Source organism: Rhipicephalus microplus, chromosome X (genome assembly GCF_043290135.1).
Source record: "Rhipicephalus microplus isolate Deutch F79 chromosome X, USDA_Rmic, whole genome shotgun sequence".
Taxonomy (NCBI): Eukaryota; Metazoa; Arthropoda; class Arachnida; order Ixodida; family Ixodidae; genus Rhipicephalus; species Rhipicephalus microplus.
Window position 1 is genome coordinate 267,460,982 of NC_134710.1, and position 23,442 is coordinate 267,484,423.

The 23,442-nt window shown below is 46.6% G+C and overlaps 1 protein-coding gene across 1 annotated transcript in view; it reads right to left on the reverse strand.

Annotated features, from left to right (window-relative positions):
* The window catches only part of CkIIbeta (casein kinase II subunit beta), a 50,953-nt gene that overhangs the window by 9,230 nt on the left and 18,281 nt on the right, over positions 1-23,442 (reverse strand). The window contains exon 6 of the mRNA XM_037414079.2: positions 14,977-15,166. Coding sequence (XP_037269976.1) covers positions 14,977-15,166 — 190 coding nt within the window. The remainder of the gene's footprint in view (positions 1-14,976; positions 15,167-23,442) is intronic.

Genomic DNA, 23,442 nt, shown 5'->3' on the forward strand with positions numbered 1-23,442 from the left:
GATTCTTTTATTGTCGTTGCAGCTTTTTTCAGTCGCCATTCTGCACGTGTTGTGTCGCGTAGCGTCGAGACGTTGTGTGCTTCGCAGCGGCCATCTGCGGCATTGAATTTTGTGTTCTCGGTGCCGTGGCTCCGCTATCTGTGCCATCGCGGGAGCCAGGTGGTGTGAAGAAGCGTGGGAAGTATACGACCCTGACGATGGAGAAGAAAGCTGCCACAATCAAGCTAAGAGAGAGTGGACGTTCGCAGCTAGATGTCGCTGGATGACGGTCGACGCCGGATGGCGGCCGTTGTTGTCGTCGGATGACAACGACGACCGCCCGCAGCCGTAGGAGATCGCCAACGCGGTGACAATTTTGTAGAGCGTTTACAGCGACGATGTCACCTTGGCGCAAATACGGGCAAACCAAATTGCCTCCAAGCGTAGTTAGAGGCAAGGCAGCAACAAGGACTTTTTTTAAACCTGCCTGATGCAATAAACTTCAGATTTTTGGCAAAAACGAATTTTTCGGACTGTTCGATTTTTCGTACTTTTTTTCGGTCCCCGCCAGGTCCGAAAAATCGGTCGGCGACTGTAGATCGCAAATTAGATCTAGAAGGCCTCAAAATTGTGTTGTTTGTCGACAACTGCGCTGCGCACGGACAAAAACAACTCGAAGCCTGTGCGTACCGAGTTCTTGCCACTGAACACGCAAACTGTTCTACAACTAATGGACCAGGGTGTCTTACGCACACTAAAAGTGAACTATCGCTCACGCTTGCTTTTGCGTGCGGTGGTGTGCCTCGACAGCGGAAAAGCGTACTCGGTCGATTTGCTTGGGGCACTTAGCATGCTCTCCGATGCGTCAAAGTTGATGACATTGACAACGCTGCGCAACTATTTCCACCACGCAGGATTTGTGTTGAATGGCGAGTCGATCGCCTTGGACGAGGACAGTGTCGTCGACCAGGTGTCTGAAAGCGAGCAGCTTATCGACCACCTTCGCACTGCGGGCGTCGAGGCTCCATCAGATGTCTCGTTTTGAGAGTTTGCGTATGTAGACAGCGAGTCAGAACTTTGCGCTGGCCTCACGGATGAGGAAATCATTCGCCAAGTGCTTGCGGAGTCCAAGAGCGACTATGACGACGACAACTTACCTGCAACAACACAGCCGGCGCAAGCTGAGCTGATGCAAGCCCTCGCAACTCTTTCATCAGCTTACAGCGGCACGACAACTCTAGCCGAAATGCGGGCGGACGTGCTCGTACGGAAGCGAAACATGGTCCAGAAGAAGACAACTGGCCGGCCGGAAATCACTTTTTCCGCCCTCCGGCTCAATAGTAAGCAATAAAGTGAGCATTTTGGAAGCACATTTGCTTTTTCGGACTGCCCCATTTTTCGGACATTTTCGTGGTCCATTGAGGGTCCGAAAAATCGGTCGTCGACTGTACATAGCCTTCATAAATTACGAGAAGGCGTTTGATTCAGTAGAAATATCAGCAGTCATGCAGACACTGCGGAATCAAGGCATCGATGAAGCATATATAAACATCCTGGAAGAAATCTACAGGGGATCAACTGCTACCATAGTGCTTCATAAAGAAAGCAACACAATACCAATCAAGAAGGGTGTAAGGCAGGGGGATACAATCTCCCCAATGCTATTCACCGCGTGCTTAAAGGAGGTTTTCAGAGGCCTAGAATGGAAACAGTTAGGCATAAGAGTTATTGGAGAGTACCTTAGTAACCTGCGGTTCGCCGATGACATTGCATTGCTGACTAACTCAGGGGACAAATTGCAACTCATGATTACGGAGTTAGACAAGGAGAGCAGAAAAGTAGGTCTTAAAATTAATCTACAGAAAACGAAAGTAATGTACAACAACCTCCGAAGAGAACAGCACTTTGAGATAGGTAATAGTGCACTTGAAAATGTAAAAGACTATGTCTACTTAGGACAGTTAATAACCGCGGAGCCGAACCACGAGACTGAAGTAACTAGAAAAATAAGAATGGGGTGGAGCACATTTGGCAAGCACTCTCAAATCATGACAGGTAGATTACCGCTATCACTCAAGAGGAAGGTATATAACAGCTGTATCTTGCCGGTACTTAGCTACGGAGCAGAAACCTGGAGACTTACAAAGAGGGTTCAGCTTAAATTGAGGACGACGCAGCGAGCAATGGAAAAAAAAATGGTAGGTGTAACCTTAAGAGACAAGAAGAGAGCAGAGTGGATTACGGGACAAACGGGGGTTAAGGATATCATAGTTGAAATCAAGAAGAGGAAATGGACATGGGCCAGACATATGGCCAGGCATATAGCATGCAGACAGGATAACCACTGGTCATTAAGGGTAACTAACTGGATTCCTAGAGAAGGCAAGCGGGTTAGGGGGCGACAGAAGGTTAGGTGGGCAGATGAGATCAAGAAGTTTGCGGGTATAAATTGGCTGCAGCAAGCACAGGACCAAGTTCACTGGCGGAACATGGGAGAGGCCTTTGTACAGCAGTAGACGTAGTCAGGCTGATGATGATGATGACGACGACGAAGACCTCTCTCAGGCCGTCTGCTATCAATGTCATGCTTTGGGGCATCTCGCATCTAAGTGCCCTACACGCACTAGCCGGTTACAGTTAGGGCCTCCAACCATGCCGCAGACACAGCAGTCTTCTGCCTTGCACAGTGCCCCCTTTACGTTGGACGGCTCACAGCAGCAATGCCCCTTTTTCAACTTAATTCTTAGCGGAGTGACTCATCACTAAAGCCTCTCTACCTGCGAGCATGATCAGCCCATGAACAGAGCCCCCTCTGGCCGTGGTAGGAGGTAGCGCAGTATTGCCTGTTGGGGCAGCATTTTTGAAAATCTCCATTGGCCCAGCCACAGGAGTGGTGTAACCAGCTTTTTTACAAGATAATATGCTCCCCCTCATCATTAGTGAGGATTGATTCGCAGCCGCTCAGGCACGTCTCATTTTCGAGCCACCAAAGCCAACAAAATTGCAGCATACTGCCATGAACATCATCATTACTGCAAATCAAAAGCTAGTCCCAAGAATGGCGAATGCAGTGCTTCCAACAAGGTCCGCCCTTTTTCCTGAAGCCAAGCCCAGTTCCAGAAACTGCCTACAACGTGATCTTTTGCCATCGCCAGAGCAACCACCATAGTAAGCGTTAGCAGCACAAACGTTGCTTTCAAGTAATGCCCCTCTAGTGTCCATCATCCTCACCTCTGACACTGTGCTCGAACACATTCAACCCGACATTCCGTCGGCCCGCATTAGCACCCAGCTCACTCTGCGGTCAGCTATAAAAGATATATTGGCCAAGCACAATGCAGTGTTTGCTCGCCATGATGATGATCTTGGCCACTTCACTGGTATGCAACACCGCATTGACCTGCTACCTGATGCATTACCGTACAGTCGGAGTCTATACCGGTACTCTGCAGAAGACAGTTCCTGGAAACCCAGGTAAAAAAGATGCTGCACCAAGGTATTATCCTCCCGGCTTCTGGCTCGTGGGCTTTTCCAGTTGTTGTGGTGACCCATGGAGTGAAAAAACACTTGTGTGTGAACTATAAGCCTTTGAATGAATGCTCAATCACAGTAGCACACTCGTTGCTCTTGGTAGATGACATCATCCAGGACATATCAGGTTGCACATACTTCGCTACCCTTGACCTAAAATGTGCCTACTGGCAAGCAAGTTTAAGCCCACAAGACTACGAGAAGACAGCATTCATTACTCATCATGGCACATACATGTGCACGCACGTGCCATTTGGACAGAAAAATGCTCCAGCTACTTTTCTAAGAATTGTGCAAATTGTGTTCCAAGACCTGCAGCCCAGGTCTGAGCGATGTGGAGTACGCACCTATCTGGATGACCTTGCTTATGCAGAGTCATTTTCCACGTTTGTAAGCATCCTACAGGAGGTGTTACAATTGCTGCCGGCCAACGGACTGAAAGCTTCATTGGAAAAGTGCTATTTTGGCCAACCCTCTGTTAGGTTTCTGGGCTTTATTACTCTCGGTCAAGACCACCTTCCAGATCCTGATAAGGCTGCGGCTATGTGTCGCATCCCAGTTCCGCGAAGCCAGAAACAAGTGCTCTCCTGGGTGCAAACAGCAAGCTTTTACCGTCGTTTTATTAACGGCTTTGCTAAAGTGGTCACCTCTTTGCAAGATCTCATCAAGGCACCCACATTTGTTTGAAGCACTGAATGTGAGCAGGCATTTCAGACGATCCGTGCCGCCCTTACCCAGCCTCCCCTTCTGGCGCACTTCGACCCCATGGCAGCCGCAACGCTAACCACAGACACCTCACAGAAAGCCATTGGAGCGGTGTTATCGCAGGTTCAAGGCACCAGAGAATGCGTCATTGCCTTGCAATTCCATAAGAGGAACGCAAACTTCACAGCATTATATGAGGATGTATTGCAGTCCACTGGGCAATAACAGTGAAGTTCCGTCAGTATTTCCTAGGCAAAAAATTCTCCCTAGTCACCGAAAACTGGACGGTTCTCTGCATAACGTACAACGTGCGGCCATCTCGTCGCTTCACTTCTATGCTCATGGACTTGGTGGAGTTCGATTTCACTGCGCCACATCAGCCAGGACGTCAAAACACTGTAGGCGACCATTTGTCCTACTTGGCATGTGCCATCACACGCTCTCCGCAGTCACTGGCTGTGATGCAACGAAAAGATCCGCAGTGCGCTGAGATTCTTTCCCGCATGGCCAGTGAAGAGGGCTCGGCAGAGTACAGTAAGCTAGATGACATCCTGTACTGCCGACTGGCATCGGGAACATACGTGGTAACAGCTCCATCCAAACTGTTTACTGTCATTCTGCAAGCATTACACAATGGCGCAGGGCACTTTGACAGAAAGCCTACATTACTAAAGGTTCAGGATGGTTATTGGTGGCCGTACATGGAAAAAATCATTCGCAGCCTATGTGTCATCCTGCCAGTGTTGTCAACAGTTCAATTGCACCACATGCAATGTAGGTCTTCTTGGCAGAATGCTTAACTCAGATATTGCTTTTTCCAGCATAGCAATGGACCATATAACCATGCCACCCACCAACTCGAAGCACTACATTCTCAACGTCATTGATTTTGCCAGCCGCTATATAGTACCCGCCACAGTATCATCTGCGTCTACGGGCAAAGTTATCAAACATTTTCACAATGTGTTTTACACATACAGCACGCCAGACTACTGCCTCTCCAACCATGGCTCAGCCTTCAAGCGCTTCATGAAGCTGACTGTCTGTCGTACTCAAGGCAATGGCTTGGTTAAAAAGCAATGGAACTCTACTGGCAGTTCTCCACAAGCTCTGTGCAATAGAACCACTGTCATGGCCTACCAAACTTAAAGAGGCAGCTTTTGCGGTAAACACATTGATGAACGCAAGCACAAACTTTACGCCATTCGAGCTTTTCTACAGCTATGTACCGAAAATTCCACTCCAACAACATTGTCTGTTCCAGCAATCCGCTCTTGCCGAGCGCATTCTCGACACAAGAATGCAGCGCTCCGAAGCAGCCGTCAATTCGGAAGCAGCTCAAAGGGCACGCAAAGAGCATAACGATCACGGCCACCGTCTGCACACATTTACTGTAGGTAATCTTGTCTGGGTGAGAGGACAGGCTCCAGTTGCCAATGAGAAAATGGCACCTCGCTTCAATGGTGTTTACTGCCTCATTGAGCAGCCTACACCAGCCACATTTAGAGCGTTATGTCTGTCATGCTGACATCTTGTTTGCTTTATCAATAACGAACAGTGCATGTGTTCCAGCTAAAGCCTTATTTGCCACCAGTTTCTGCAGTGATCGAACAACCACACTTCAACCATGCACGTATCACACTTGCCTCAGGAGCAAATGTAACCTCTACAGAGCAGAACAGCCACAACGACCCCAAGGCCCTCGCCGGTTACCGAGACACTTCGACAACTTTGTGCCCAAGTGAAGTTGCAGCCTTTTCACATGTATGTGCGACTATGTTATCGCACGTGTGACCGTGTGCAAAACCCACTGACCTCGAGACTTGATCAATAGAGCTAGAGTGAAACGTGAGCCCCCACAGACGCCCAGCTCATCACTAGCGCGCTCTGCTTCGCATATACGACCCTGCAACGCCAAGCCCAAGTAAAGGCGGAACTCTCGATCTCTCGTCCGCCGCCGCGTTGTAACATTTTTCTTTGCATGCCCCTATGTTTTCAACAAATCTTTTATTACCTGAAGCCTTCACCTTCACGCCCCCGCCCTATGCTCAGCCCTTACATTAGCGCACCCAACAGACGGTTTCGCAAGAGCCTGCCGGTCTCTGGCAACATTGTGCATTCACCGAGAAACCACGCCTGGAAACTTCCAGCTTAGCTTGTTTTTGCGTAGTTTTAGCGTTTGTTGCTGGCCGCGGCTGCTTGTGTTCAGATGTTTTATGCGGATAAAATTATTCCAATGAAGCGCTGGCAACTCGAGCACAGCTATGTCAAGCCATGATGCAGTCTGAAAGCCATGACGCCTGAAATAATTTTATATGCTAGTCAAAACATTGTTTTCTGACCGATGACGATAGAAAAAATGCCTGCATTACAGCGATCACGTGAGAAAACTGGATTCCCACCAAGAACGCGGAGGTTTCTTCTGCCTATTTCATCAAAGGCAATGGAAGGCTCAGTGCAGACTTTGGCACAGAGGCGATACTCAAGCGTTAGAGTACCGTAATTACTCGAATCTAACGCGCACCTTTTCTCCGGTTAAGCAAGTTCATAAATCGCATGCGCGTTAGAATCAAGTATGAACAAAAAAATTACGGTCAATCTATTGCCATCGGAAAATCCAAAATGGCCGCCCCCTCATGCGTCGGCATGGCGCGGCGGCCATTTCTGCCTATGTGTTTCCCATGTGCGGCACTTCGTACGTGTGCTGAGGAGTTCGTCATCTAGTAGTGCATTAGCATCGACGGCGTGGAAAGGCCGACTCCAAAAACTCGAGTGCACCACGATGCCGCTTTTAAAAGAAAAGTCATCACGTGTGCAGAAACGGACGGAAATCCGGCCGCATCGCGGTCGTTCGGAGTTCCCGAAACGTGCGTGCGGAACCGGCGGAAACAAAAGAAGAAGATTGTCGACAGCAAAGCTTCACGCAAAGGCTTCAGTGGACCACAGCAGGGTCGGTTTCCGCAAATTAAAGAGCTGCTCGGCGACTACCGTATTTACTGGAATCTACCGCGCCCTCGATTCTAACGCGCACCCAGTTTCCATGACGAAAAAAAAAAGTAAGACATTGACTGCAACGCGCACCCATTTTTCTCGTTGGCCCGCACGATCACACCACTCGAGAAAACGACTCCTTTCGGGAGCGTCTTCTGTTTAAATATGAGGTATGGGGGAAGCTTGTGCCTATCTGACGTGCAACAAAGCATTGCCGTCACTCTAGTTTTACCGTGGCCCAATGTCAGCACGCGAACTTGCTTCGCCCCCTTCTTCTCGACGGTTGTGGTGCCAGGCATGTCGAAGTAAAGAGGCGTCTGATCGGCATTCCCGATTTGCCCAAGCAGGTAGCCGTGCCGCAAGTTTAGGACGAACCTCTGAAAACTGATAAGCTTTTCTTCGTACTCCTTCAACAAGTTTTGGCCCATGCCCGTTTGCTTTAGGAGGGAAAAGCCTAAAGTTAGTTAGCCTAAAGCCTAAAGTTAGTTAGCCAGCACCTGCTCGCTTTGAACTGGCTCTGCGTTAGCCCTTTTTCTAAAGCTAACTGCATAGCCTGCACTTGGAGCAGTTCTGTCGTCACGGGCCGCTGTGCCGCTCGCTGCTCAAGCACATACTCGGCGAGCAGCTCTTCGATTCGCAGAAACCGACCCTGCTGTGGTCCACTGAAGCCTTTGCGTGAATCTTTGCTGTCGACAATCTTCTGCTTTTGTTACCGCCAGTCCCACACGCACGTTTCGGAAACTCCGAACGTCCACGATGCGGCCCGATTTACGTCCGTTTCGGCACACGCGAAGACTTTTCTTTTAAAAGCAGCATCGCGGTGCCCTCGTCGAGTTTTTCAAGTCGGCCCTTCCATGCCGTTGATGCTTATGAACTACAAGATTACAAACTCCTCACACGTACGAAGTGCCGCACATGGGAAACACATAGGCAGAAATGGCCGATGCGCCATGCCGACTCATGTCGGGGGCGGCCATTTTAGAAATGCCGATGGCAATAGAATGACCGTATTCATTTTTTTTTTCGAACTCGATTCTAACCCGCATGCGATTTATGAACTCCCTTAACCGGAAAAAAGGTGCACGTTAGATTCGAGTAATTACGGTATGTGCTTGAGCAGCGAGAGGCACAGCGGCCCGTGACGACAGAAGTGCTCCAAGTGCGGGCTATGCAATTAGTCTTAGAAAAAGGTCTAATGCGGAGCCAGTTTAAAGCGAGCAGGTGCTGGCTAACTAACTTTATGAAGAGGAAAGGCTTTTCCCTCCGAAGATGAACATGCATATGCGAAAAATTTTGTGGAGGAGTACGATGAAAAGCTTCACAGTTTTCAGAGGTTCGTCCTAAACTTGCGGCGCAACAACGGCTACCTGCTTGGGCAAATCGGAAATGCCGATCAGATGCCTCTTTACTTCGACATGCCTGGCAGCACAACCGTCGAGAAGAAGGGGGCGAAGGTTCGCGTGCTGACATCGGTCCACAGTAAAACTACATTGACGGCAATACTCTGTTACACGTCAGATGGGCACAAGCTTTGCCCGTACCTCGTATTTAAATGGAAGACGCTCCCGAAAGGAGTCGTTTTTTCGAGTGGCGTGATCGTGTAAGCCAGCGAGAAAAATGGGTGCGCGTTGCAATAGATGTCTTACGTTTTTTTTGTTTTTTTTCGCGGTGGAAATCGGGTGCGCATTACAATTGAGGGCGCGGTAGAATCGAGTAAATATGGTAGTTGAAGGCCCCCATTACCGGGAACACATCAGTCACTGTCGCCTTCCACCCGTGCCAGATAAGTGTACTGACGCCTGAAAGGGGCAGCAAAACGTGAAAGCTAACACTGAAAATCCATTGCAAAGGTGTTTATTTTATAGTTTGAGCTATATAAATGATGCGTACTGTTCGAAACAACACGGGGCACAAAGTAGCCGCGCTTAAAATAATCGCCGCACAGTGTAGGTCAAGGTCTCCACGTTTCATTGTCGTTGCATTTGATTTTTTCGAAAGCGACGTCGGCGAGCAGGCTCTCATCTGTATGAGCAAATGACTGATTGCCTGTCTTTCTGCCGCTAATGAACATCGCCTCATTCAAGCTCATTTATCTTTTGGGTGTGAAAATGAACTGCCGGTTTAGGTAGGTTTAACTTGAAAGTTTGGTTCGTGAATAGCTTACTCATGAGTAAAACAAAATAGTTCGTGTGACCCTGCAGCCGCAATTTACATCATCACATCAGTAAATTTTATAATTTCTTCGTCACACGAACACTTCAAATCGTGATCGATTCCAATCGTCGCTGATCTCTTTAAAAAGTGCCCGGTGTGACACAGGCGCAGAAATAAATGTTTTATCCTGAGGTTGCGTGCTTAGACGAAAATACAAATGCGTTCGGAGTTCAACAGGAGAAAGGATTTCAGTTCTAATGGAAAAGCTCAATTGAAGAACTTCACTTTTCTCCTGCACATCGACGATGTGAGTGCGCTTCGAAAACATGGACAGGGAAAAGACCGGTGTGTGTGGTCAATTCCTGGTCCACGTCTTCAAAGCGCATCCACATTGTCGGCATGCATGCAGAACCAACTTGCCCAATTAAGTTTGCTGACAAACTTGTCCTGCAATTTATGCATTTTCTGTTTGTATAGGCACGACAACTATCAGAGGTAAAACGCAGCAAGGGGGCACGCTCATTGGAACGCCATGACAGATATCTCGCGCGGAGCTTGTCGGCCATGTGAGCCGCATTACCTGCAGCAGTGGCCGCGCCTGTGCCTGCCGTGCGCTACGTCAAGCCCCTTCATGTAGCCGCTAGACATTGCTCCAAATACATCCTAAGGAATGCACCAGAAATAATAGAGTAACAAACTCGAACACACCACGAAAACACCGCTGGAACCATTGAAAAAGCATTGCCGAAAGTCTACCGGGGTAGGCCGTTTGGCGCGAGCCAGTTTGTTTACAAACACCGAAACCGTCTATAGACTTTCTAATGCATCGCATCCATGCAAATGACATCAATGTACTACAAATGCAAATTGCACTGATATGCTACTGACTGGACGTAGTTTGAGATGACAAATAAGCTTTCCCAAAATGTATGCCTATGCATGGGTGGAAGTGGGCTTCAGTCATTTGGAGCAGCCTTGGGAAGAGGAATAATGCAGTTTTGGTACAGCTTTGGAGCATTAAAAGGGAGTTTTCAAGCAGCTTTGGAGCACTAAAAGGTGTGTTTTGGAGCATCAAAATTTTGTTTTGGAGCAGATTTCTCGGGTCACACATCCCTGTTGATTAGAATTTATACTTTATGGTAAACAGAAAAAAATTCAGTGGTTTTTACCAAGCATGCAATGCTGATCAAGTGACCAGACTTACCCCAAATTAATATATATTAAAACCTTACAACATCACAGCAACTTAAAAAAAAACATAAGTGGCGCTCTGGACAGCTAACCTCAGACTAATGAAAAAATCACAGCATATCCACGGAATGAATGATGATGAGTGGGGCGAAGCATCTGTCAATCCGTCCGTGCTTCCGTACGTGTACCGTGTGTCCATCTGTCCATCCGTGCATCTAGTCAACACCTCAAGTAACGCCATCTCGCTTCTTTTTATCCCTTATTCATCATATACAAGTACCGCCATCCAGCGCGGACAACCCAAGGACTAAACGAAAGTATGTGCAACATTTCTGCTGTCAGCACTTTGTTAAAACCGAGAGCATGGTAACGACGCCGTGCTACATTTTTCGTAACATGTGGACATGCAAATATATGACCGAAGGGCGAGTATGTGCCACTGGTATGCGGGTATGTGCCACAGGCTACACACTACGACAACGGGGGACGCACAAGCCACGCCATATGGAGCTTTGCCCCTAAAAATTTCATGTTAAATTTATGTTGAAAATGTGATTAAAACACTGCGTCCAACATGAACACCAACTTAAAACTAGAGATGACCTAACACAATATAAGTTATCTTCATGCTAAACCAAAAGGGCTCTAAAAATAAATGTAAAAAACCTATGTTCCGGTCATTGAAGTGCCACAGCCCGACATGAGAACCACGAAGAATATAAGATTCGCTCGCCGCGTCATTGCTCAGCAATTAGGTGATTTTTTTTTATTACGACGATAGGAATTATGTGGACACTCGACGGCTTTTCGCCGTCGCATCCATGTTCCGCTTAAACTACAAGTAACATTTCCCACGCATCATACGTTCTACCCGTGCGTAAGATGGCGCATGCTGGGGTGATGACAGCTGCACAAGCAGAGGTTAAATGAGGCAGCCGATCTCCATCGCTTAGAGGGGGCACGCGATAGCATCTCACCGCGTGTTAGACCTGCCATCGAATGCTCAAGCAGAAACACGCCGCTCCTCTTGAACGAGCATGAAAAGACGGGGAAATAGGGGGGGGGGGGGGCGAGTTTTCATTCTAAGGGCGTGGTTGAGACACCTGGCCTGCGCTCGCTATCTGCAAGCATCAGTACACAGTTCGTAAGCCATTATACGTGGTGTGCTGTCAACGGGAAGAGATGGTGCGATAAGAACGTTTCTACCTGGAGCGGCAGTACTGATTCTCTTACACCAACGTTTCGTAGAATGTCACGATGACGAATTTCATTTCATTTTATTACCTTAAAGACCCCTTAAAAGGGGTATTACATAAGGGGTGGGAATACATTAGTACATAATTTGCTTAATGCATAACTAAACACAATAAAAAAGAAAAATACACGCACTAAAGTACACAATTTGCATAACATGTAACTGAACACGAGAAGAATACAGAAACATACATGGGCTAAGGTGTTACATACGTCAGCACATACGGATCCAAATGAGTTAGCTGTCGCCCATCGTATTGTCACGGGGTTGTGATGTTGACGAAGGCAGCAGCTGCTGTTTTCATGAGTGAACTTTTTATTTGGGCGAACCTGTGCCCGGTAAACAGAACGTCACTCTAAAAACAATACACGCTGTAGACTGATAGCAGCGAACATAGAGCGGTGGCCATCGATACTCTCCCAAGCAGTAAAGTGCTTTGGCACTTATACAAGTGTCATCGAAGATTCTAGTGTTATCGCTAGCGGCTGCGTAAGTTCCAGAACAAGCTCTAATGTACGCGTTGTGCACATAATCTCAATGGAAGGTTATGAGATTATCTAGATGGTTCCCTGTCATTCGGCCACGGTTTACGCAACGCAGCTTTATACGCGTAACGGTGCGATAACAAAAATAGAAAAAAAAGAAGGGCGTGCAGCATTATCATTACATCACAAACTTTGCTATTGCAGTCATGGGTTCAGCAGTACTGATTTTTTATTTATTTATTGTTATTATTTTTTTTAGTTTATGTGGCTCGACCATCTCCATTGCAGACCGCGTGCAATGCTCAGCGGCTGCTCGGCAACAGTGTGGTGAGTTTTTTGCAACACCACTGCTGGCCTTATAATTTGACTTGCAGCTTTCCTGTTAAAACATGCATAGAGTCGCTTAATAAGGTATGCACACAAACGCCACCTATACAAAATTCATTCACTCGGTTCAAGTGGCGCAAGATTCATGCATGAACCGAAAAACGACGTGACCGAACTAATACCATATTGACATGGTTGCGTCCTTTGTGTAGCCAACGCGTGTTGCTCGGTCGACGGTAAAACTCTACTAAATCTGGCGTATCAGGCGCAAATTGCCGATTAGGCGCAGCTTGGCACAGCAGGTCAAAATGGCGCAATTGGCGCAGCACTTACACCCCTGCATATGTAAACACGTGTAAACAGGTGAAATAAACAAAGGAAAGAAAAATGAAACTGCTGACGGGATGTGCTTTCCTTCAAGAAAATGCCCCTTGTGTAAAACACTGTTGCACTGAATTACTGTGATGCACTAGGTAATGTCATATGCCGTGGTGGTATTTATGTAAATGCAGCTGCAGACAGAATGTGCAAAGAAAGTTGATATCAATACTGGCGCTGAATTATTGAAAGTATCAAGAAAGCAATAAACAAATATCTGTTACATCAATACCCTTTCACATTCTTGTTGAATATTTTAATCCTCTACTTATTTTGATAAGAGCACTGTAAAAGTAGCAATTTTAATCATTCTGCGACTGTTCACAAGGCACCCTCAGCGGCAGACTCCCGTGTTTAATTACCCCAAGACATGTTCTCCATGTTTTCCAACATACCACCGCCACGCATACATGATAATTTTTTCGCACGTAAAATGACCAGCAACTGATAGTTCATCCAAAGCAATGTAGCAAACAAGTTTTATGCCAGCATGCCGACCCTGGCTCAAGGCTCTTCATCTTTAATAATTAATCGTTTTAGGTTGATAAGTTTACTCTCAGAACTGTAATGTCATTAATTTCAAAATAATATGTTTATTATTAAAGTATAAAATCAAGTTCAAAGTTTCGCTTTTAAATTTCTTGCCAAAATAGGCACGCATGACGTCACAAATTTCTAAGTGTTATCATATTTTGGCGACACTGGCTCCACCAAATTTCTTTGAACTTGGTATGTTAGGCCTATGGCCCTCTCAGAGGACAATGTACTTCATTTTTACTAATTAGGGACTACACGGGCCCTAGTAAGCACCGTCAAATCATGTGACGCAGAAACTTCCAAGGCGACATCGCCACCCACATTTTCTTTTTGTGTTTTCTCGCTCAGATTTTTTTTTATTGCAAGCTTGGCGTTTTCGCATCAAGAAAGAGTAGTTTACTAGTATGAAAAAAATCTTATTCCTCTTTAGTGTCCCTTTAGCATCTTGCATCATGTTTGAGTTTTGAGACATTGCGTCCAAAGTACATGCGCCAAGTTATAACGAAGGTTGCAGAGTGCATATCTGCATGTGGACAAAAGTGTGGTTACTAAGTCATGACAATAGTGATGCTGACAGCGCCGGCTCGTTTTGGTTGTCTGCAAACAGAGTTTCCGTTCTTTTTCATCGCACATTTACAGCACTTCGTGCTTGGTGCACTGCAAAGATAATCCAAATTAACCAGGTTGCGGCCAAATGTGACCAAACAAGTGAGGATTCGATGCCATTAAACAATGCATATACTGTCTGAAACCACAAATCATCTTTGAATTGTCCATTTTTTTTTCATTAACGAAAGCCAAATTAACAAACTTTTGCTAGATACTAGTTATGCGCTGGCTGTCTAAGAGAAATTTTCATTTTTGTAACTGTTTCACGAGCTGCTAAAGAAGCATATCAACTTTTTCGTTGCCAGGTATCTCGACATAGCTTACTTCATTGGTTAATGTACTCAACCATGTATATTAATATAGACTGTTCAACCGCAAAAGACATGAACAGGAAAGTACTACACACAAGGCGCATCTTAGCCCTTTTTAATGTACTATCCACTGCGAACAGATTGGTGCATGACAGCAATAATTTGAAAGCTGCAAGATAATCAATGCAGCAGCAGTGGTGCCATAAACAATTGTCGTTTACAACCTGGAAACAGCACACACGCTGCAAAAATGTCGAAAAATATCCACTTAAAAATATCCACTTCAATGAGTTTCATGTTCCCAAGTTTCAGACATTTACATAAAGTGACTGTGTGAGCAATGTGGCAAAAAGCACCCAAATAATCAAGCATGCCTGTAAAATCGGTCACTGACAGTACGAGATGCACATCAAGCCTCAAACTATTTTTCAGGCATCAGTTAAAGAGAACTCTTGGTGTGTACTAGGCACAAGTTATATACTTTGCATGATTACAGCAGTTTTGAAAGAATTTGTGAGCTTACCGGGGCACAAACTGACTGTTGGGCCTCTTAGGACGGTACTCAGGGTGTACCATGAACAGCATGTGAGGGAAGCCTGTGCCAAAGTAGGCACCATCCGTGTGGTGGTGCCGAGATGACTTGGGTCCATACACGTCCATGCACTTGGGGCAGTAAGACTTTACCATTGCTTCTCCGGGTACATCTGAAAGCCCTGTGTTGCCCAAAACAATGCACACCCAAGTTACCCATTCAGCACTCTAACAACTTCCCCACGAGCAAAGTTAACTGAATAAGCTTTCAACAGTCCCCACTCACCAGATAACATCGTATTTATGCAAATACATATACAGTTGAACCCTTTTGTAAGAGACAGACATGATATAAAAGAAAATTGGTATAAGAGACACCAGTGTACGTACAGTAAAATACAGGTTCATAAGAAACTGCATACGAGGTACTGTGCTTATAAAAGACATCTCATATAAGAGACAAGAATTGCTGTGAGGCTGCCTGGGCATTTCAGCGCAGCGTGATGCAATTTCAGCAAATTTCACGGTTTTGGCGCAGCTGTTTCACCCCTGCTCAATGCATTTTAAGAAATTTTTTTTTTTTTTGCTTTTGCACCTCAATATGGGTTTGTTAGCCTCAAATTATACTGGATTCAGATCCTACGTTTTCCCGCATGGTACATTTATTTTCCGAGTTTTGTTGCCCGTTTCCCAAGTAACATAAAAACGAGGTTTCACTGTACTTGGGACTTTTAGGAGCATTTGCACATCATAAAGACAAAAAACTACAAATGTAGCCTTGCAGGGCAGTTTGTATCCTGGTTGACCAAACCACAAATGTAAGTCATCTACAGAAATCGCAAAGCAAAGAGAGGTATAATGGTTACTGCAAATGATGTCACTTTTACATTGAACAACGTTGCAACAAACCGTTTTCAGAATTAAGCATAGAAGAGCACAGCCCTGCACCACACAATCACATTACCTAAGGTTTTACGAGTTAATAATATCTCTGGTATATCGTTCCACGTTTTATGAGCTATAGCCACACAATGACTATGAGGCACGCCATAGTGAAGGGTTCCAGACATTTCGACCATCTGGTGTTCTTTAAAGGGACACTAAAGAGAAACAATCACTTGGTTTACATTCCTAAACTGCACTGTCAGAAATCTAACGCCATAAGTGTCAAACTCATAAGTTCATTATTAGCATAAAAAGTCAAGGTTAAGTTGTATTTTTAAATTTTGTTCCGAAACCTCCAATGCGACAATTTGCAAAATGTATTTTTGATATTTTCACGACATTAGCTAGATGAAATTTTCCGCAACTTCACATTGCCACATTCGTTTCCTCAAGTTTTGTTCTCACCCCGTTATACTACCTTCAGCGCAAACCGTGCCTACGGTCTTGAAAAAGCTTCGAGGCTGTAATAGATGGTTTTGTTAAGATTACACCAACTTCGTGAACATTTAAGATTATTCTGGAACCTATGTTGCCGCTAGTGATAACCCTAGAACATTTGATGGCACGTGTATAAATGCCAACGCGCTTCGCCGCTTATCAGTTGATCGACAGCCCGCTCTTATGGCCACTATCAGTGCCAGTATCTTGCTGTAATCGAACTTTCTTTTTACGTGGCCTCAAGTCCGGCCCTAATAAACAGTTTATTATTCGACCTGCAGTCTGCTCCCTTGATCCACGTCACGACCCCGTGACAATATGCTAGGTCTATGGCACCCACAGATGACAATTCACTAAATTTTTGTAGAGCAGAAGCTACGCAGAACCCTAATAGACGACTTTAAAATTTTCTACGTCTCTGTCTTTAGTGCGAGAATGTCACGGAGGCGTCTCCACCCGCATTTTTCTTTCATGTTGCGGTACAAGTAGTGGTTTCGTGATTGCGAAAAGATATTTAACTAATACGCAAAAAATTGTTTTGCTCTTTGGGGTCCCTTTAACGAGTACATCGTACAGTACACGTGCATTTACCATTTCACCTCCACCAAAATACAATCACTGTGGTTGGGAAGCACAGATAAATAGCATCTCGCAATACCTACTGCTAAATGTGATGCCTTAATGAAACTATGTGACTGACCAAAGTTTCGCTGATCGTATCTGGCTCTCTCAGTGATGCTGTATACATTACTTTTACATAGTGTGTTATGTTCGCTATACTAGATTAGATGAAAGTTATCGCATTACTGCTTCAGTATTTCACCTGATCCTGCACATGTGACATCACTTGCGAATAACCACTACCTTGCATTCAGTTCAAAGAAATGCACGCAGCTTTGGGATCACAAAAAATGGTAAAAAATCGTTTTGAAAATCAAGTTTTCAGTTTCTGGAACCCTTTTTCTATCTAATTCCAAAATATCTACCCTGAAAACCGAGCAAGAAGTACCTTGCATACCGACTTTATTAAGTTGTGATGCCGCATACAGGCCAAGCAAGATGACAACGCTGATCAAACAAACTTGCTGCAATAAATTGTTTTATTGCGAGTCAATCGATGTTTACATTAAATAATGACCACATAAGTAACGTTTTAGCATGTACAGCAGTGAACAATACATATGCATCAGCGTTCATGTTGTTATGAAGCGCGCCTCCGACGACGTTACGAAGGGCGCCACGAAATCCCACCGCTGCCACCATTGTTACGAAAGACGGCGACGCCAACACGGTCCCAAAGGCGCCACTGCTTCGAACTCCGCCAGGAAGGTCACCAGCCCTTTGGTAGCATAGGTTTCTCAGCTCGCGACTGCTTCTGCGCAGAGCTGATAGACGAGCGGACTAGACAACGGTGAGTTAAACAGGGTTTATGTACAGCATATATACAGAGGCGTTACAAATTTGGCACTGGACCGACAGCTTAGAGACTCGAAGAGCCGAGCTCTTTTCTTTGACACATAGGTCTACTGCTCGCGCCGCGCCGCAGGGCTTTTTTTATATGCACCGGGAGGATTCTTTGAGTAACCAAATGTCCAACCAGAAGTGCCGCTGGGCGTGAGGTCAGAATCCTCCAATGGGGTCGCCGCTGGGCCGCGTCATACTCATCGAATCCGGAGCTGCTTCGCTTGGTTGCAGCCAAGGACGAGTGACGTCGCCACACATTGCGTAAAACTCGCCAGACAGGAAGACGCCTATTGCTGCAATGGGCTCGTGGGCTGATGGGGCTCGCTGTGCGTTGTGCGTCAGAAAGGTGCCGCCACGTGATGACGCCGTTGAGTTGTTCGCGTAAGGCGGGCTCACGTGCTGGCCTTGACACAGATTGCCTTTTTCAGAGGCATGGACGTTCGGTGTAGACTCGCAGGCGTAACAGCACCCCCGCTGCCAGAAAATGCGCGGGAAAGACGAGCTGCTTTCACGTGGCTCGGATGTTGGGCGGGCTCTTTCGCCAGGTCCCTCCAGGTTCGCCTCCAGGGTCATGGGGAGAATGCAGCTCCAGACTCCATTCCGTGAACACATCCCATTCTTGAGGACGGATCTCAGCTCCACTGGCTTGTCGCCACAACTTGCCAGCCAGCTTCGCTCGTCTCTTTTGACGATATTTGGTCTCGGCACTGGTCGATGGTTCTGCAACTTGTCAAGAACGGTTCAACAACAGACAACACACGACACAAGCAAGAGCCCTCAGTCACCCGACAGAACACCAGACAAAGTATATTACAACATATACCTAGCTACGTGTCTATCGGAATTTCGTTCCCGCTACATCAAGAGACACATGTGGGACACAAGACTCTTAAAATGAGTACTCAAATTTTTACATGTACAACAACGTAATGAAATAGAATAGAACATAAAGTTGGCTCCTCGAGCTCATTCTGGACGAGAGCGCCCAGCTAAGGCCGTGATGAGGACAAAATTTTGCCCCGAATCGCCAGCGAGAAACCGAAAGGCGGAGAAGGTACTAACTAAACACACGGCTCAATGGGTCTGCATTAGCGTTTAGCTTTCATTTTTTTTGTAGCGAACGTCAAAGTTGTGCTGTTGGAGTATCATGCTCCACCTCAGTAACCGGCCACATTTAGGCGACATGTTATTTAACCAGGTTAGAGGACAGTGGCCCGTTTCGACCACAAACCTCGAACCGGAGACATAACAAGCTAGCTTTTGAACAGCCCATACGAGGCAAGCGCATTCCTTTTCAGAGGTACTGTATGCTTCTTCCCTACCGCTGAGTTTTCGACTTAAATATAAAACTGGCCTTTCGTCACCAGCACTGTCTTCCTGGCACAATATAGCTCCCATGCCGCAATCACTCGCGTAGCAGTGAATCACAAATCTCTTAGAGAAATCGGGTGCCATGAGAACGGGCTTTTCGCTTAGGGCCTGTTTTAGATGGCGAAACGCAATCTCCTTTTCCGATTCCCATAACACTTTCACGGCTCGGATTTTCGAAGTGAGTCAGTTAGAGGGCTGGCAATGCTAGAGTAGTTTTGTACGTATAGCTGATAGTATCCAGCCAGGCCCAAGAATGCCCTTATCTAAGATTTTGTGGTTGGTCGTGGATAGTTCACGACTGCGGCTACCTTAATTTCTGAAGGTCTACGCCGGCCACGCCCCACAACGTGTCCCAGGTAAGACACCTCGCCGCACCCTAGGTGACATTTAGTAGGTTTCATGGTAAGGCCAGCCTCTTTAAACCTGTTCAGCACGACGCGTAAGTGCTCGACATGTTCTTCCCAGTTGTTTGAGAAGATGGTGACACCGTCAAGATACGGCAGAGTGAACTCAGAGAGGCCTTTAAGAATGCGGTCCATTAAGCCTGAAAAACAAAAAAAGCGCATTTTTCAATCCAAAGCTCAGCTGAAGTGGACAATACATTCCAAATAGAGAAACAAATGCGGCGTAGCGGCTAGCAGGCTCCGTAAGGGGGACTTGCCGATACCCTCGCACGAGATCTAACGTGGAAATATAGCTGGACTGTGACACAGTTTCTACCCTCTCGTCTAGGTTTGGTATCGGGTAAGTTTGGTCTCGAGTTATGGCGTTAAGACGCCGATAATCGATGCATGGCTGGGATCTTTTCCCAGCACTTGAACCAGTATTAGAGGGGATGTATAGTCACTCTCGCCCGGTACTATGACTCCCAACTCCAGCATTTTAGCGATCTCCTCTTTCATGGTCTGCCTTTTCACAGGGGAACAACGATACGGCTTGCTAAGGATTGGCTCCTCACAAGTTAGCTCGATATCGTGTTCGATCACCTTGGTGTTTCTGGGACGGTCCGAAAACACGTCTCCAAACTCAAAAAACAATCCTTCTCAGGTCCTCTTTCTGGACTACACTTAACCTAGGCTCTAGGTTCAACTGCTCCAAGATTACCTCCGATCCCCTTTCGATTACATCACTATAACTCAAAATTTCTGCTCCCTCTTCCTCTGAAGCATTCAACAGCAGATACGTTGAACGTATGGTTTCATCAAGTTACTGTAGTAAATTTTGTTCGGCCGCCTTCCTAATTTCACTTCATAATTGGTATCGAAGCTTCGATATTACTTTGGCGGGCCCTTCCCAATGAACCTCAAGCTTGTTCTTTTGGACGGCCGCAGCAACATTACCTGACTTCCTACTTCAAAAGCGCGCTTCTTCGCCGATTTGCCGTAGTACTCCTTCGACAACACTTGTGCAGCCTTCATGTGGCTTTCCACTAGATCTTTCGTTTTTCCAAGCCTCTGAAGGAGGTCTATAACATACGCAACTACATTAGGGTCCTCTTCGAATCCCTCCCATTACTCACACAGCATTCGCAATGGTGTTCTCAAACTCCTGCCATACACAAGCTATGCAGGGCTAAAACCAGTGCTCTCATGAAGAGCTGATCTCAAAGCAAACATAGCGGGAGGAATACAGGCTTCCCAGTCACATTTGTGCTCGTGGCAAAGAGCTCTCAGTATCCATTTCAGAACGGAATGCATACGCTCTACCGGATTAGATTGTGGGTGATGGATCGAGCTGTGCACTACTTTTATTCCACATTCATCCATAAAGGTAGAGGTAAGGCAGCTGGTGAAGACACTACTATTGTCGCATTGGATTTCAGAAGGAAATCCAACGCGTGCAGATATGGATAGCAGTGCATCCACGACATGAGGAGAATTGAGCTCCTTAAGCGGTATCGCTTCCGGAAATTTTGTGGCTACACAGAGAGCTGTCAGGATGTACCAACAACCTTGCTTTGACTCTGGCAAAGGCCCGACGATGTCAATTACTAGGCGCCGAAAAGGTTTTGTGATTATTGGCACAAGCTTCATGGGTGCCTTCCACTTGTCCGTGGATTTCCCCGCGCTCTGACAAGTGTCGCATGAGCGTACAAAGTCGTCGATATCCTTCCAGCATTTCGGCCAATAAAACTCAAGGGAAACTCTAGGCTTGGTCTTTGTTATGCCGAAATGCCCTGCCCATGCGTTTTCATGCGCCAGTCCCAACAGTTGGCGACGATACTTTTGTGGCACCAAGAGCTGCTTATACTTGCGACTTGCACATTTGTGTAGCTCCGATACAGGAGCCCTGCTTTTTAAAAAAAAGAAACATTCTTTTTCTTTTTCACCAAGTTAACGTTTTCCATTAGCACTTTAATCGAGAGGTCCTCACGCTGCTCTCAAATGAGCGTTTCTCGATCAACCCTCGACAGCTTACTCCAACTTTCCGCTACAGGCGAGAGCGTTGCAGCCCTCTCGCTCTGATTCAATGGCGCCATGTCGTCAACCCCTGCTACGAAAACCGCACCAGTCGCTTCGGCGATGGGCCGCTCGAGTGACTGCTCACATGACTCACACAGAAAATTTCCTCTCTGACGTTCCGTCGACTCACCGCCAAGGTCACTTGATGGTTCACCACATTGAACAAGATCAAGCTCCTGCGAAAGCTTCTGCGCTTGCGATCGCGTGAGGGCCATGTATGCTAAGTTGGGGAAGAACGATTTACCTTGCTCTTTGAGAAGCTGCTCTGAGTTGTTAGAGAAAAGATAAGGAAAACGATCGGGAAGCGCGGCAGACACAGCCGCTTCGGTGCGAAGCTTACCAAACGGGCCTTCAGTGACAACCGTGGCGATTGGTAAGCAAGCACTCTGCTCCTCGGCGACTTGCCTGATCCACGCGCATTCTCCTGTAAAGTCATCCGGAGACACCAATGAAGGATGAGCAACGTCCATGGTTGCCGCTGAGTCTCGAAGTGCTCGACACGTTTCCCCATTCACACTCATTTCTTGGAGATACGGCTCTAACAACCGCATGTTCTTTTCCGATTCTCGTATTGCTGCACAAGCAAACTTTTGCTTACAGTCTATCGCGATGTGCCCTTCCTTTTTGCAGTTGTAGCAGATTAGGGGCTTCCGTGATTCAAACGCCCATGTGGTATTGGTGCGTTGTTTAGGAACTTCATTTGATTTCCCTGCTTCCGTTTGCCCTTCCCCTATAGTGTCCTTCGTAAGAGACAGGTCCTTCTTGAAATCACGGTGCGGAGCGGGTTTCCATTGATCAGGTTTCTTTAAAAAGCCCTCTTTCCTTTCATCCTTTTCAACGCGCACTGCCCTGCTAAGCAACTTTCGGCGAGTATAATACTCCTCAGCTAACTCTGCTGCCTTGTTTAGCTATACTTCACCAAGTTTGTCCTGCAGCCAAAGCTTGACATCTTCCTCGATGCAGCGGTAGAATTGCTCCAATGCAATGCATTCTACCACTTTATCGCGATCGTCATGAACACCTTCACCCTTGAGCAGTTCAATTAAATCGGCTTTAAGACGAAACACAAAGTCAACGTGTGACTCATTCCCCCTTTTAGCATACCGGAACCTTTGCCTGAAAGCCTTGATTGATTGATATGATTGATATGTGGGGTTTAACGTCCCAAAACCACCATACGATAATGAGAGACGCCGTAGTGAAGGGCTCCGCAAATTTCGACCCCATGGGGTTCTTTAAAGTGCACCCAAATCTGAGTACACAGGCCCACAACATTTCCGCCTCCATCGGAAATGCAGCCGCCGCAGCCGGGATTCGAACCCATGACCTGTGGGTCAGCAGCCGAGTACCTTAGCCACTGCCTGAAAGCCTCGGGTGACAACTTATAATGTCTCAAAAACACTTCCTTAACCTCGTCATAGCTCTCAAACGCTTCCCTCGACAAGCAAGTTATCACGTCGGACACTTCACCGGGAAGAAGAGCTAACAGGTTCTGGGCCCAAAGAGACCGCTCCAAAACATTTCGCTCACAGACGTGTTCGAACTTGATGAGATACTTCACCATGTTCTCGCCTACTACCAACGGTGGCAGTTGGTCCCGAATTCTATAACCGCTGACCTGAACTGTCGGAGAAGCTACGCTAGGCGCCTGTGAACAATGTAAGATTGCAATTCTATTCGTTTCAACTCGAGGCGCTCCTGTCTCTCGGCCTTCTCATGCTCGCAACGTTCGCGCTTTTCAGCTTCCTGACGTTCGCGAACTTATACTTCTCGCCTTT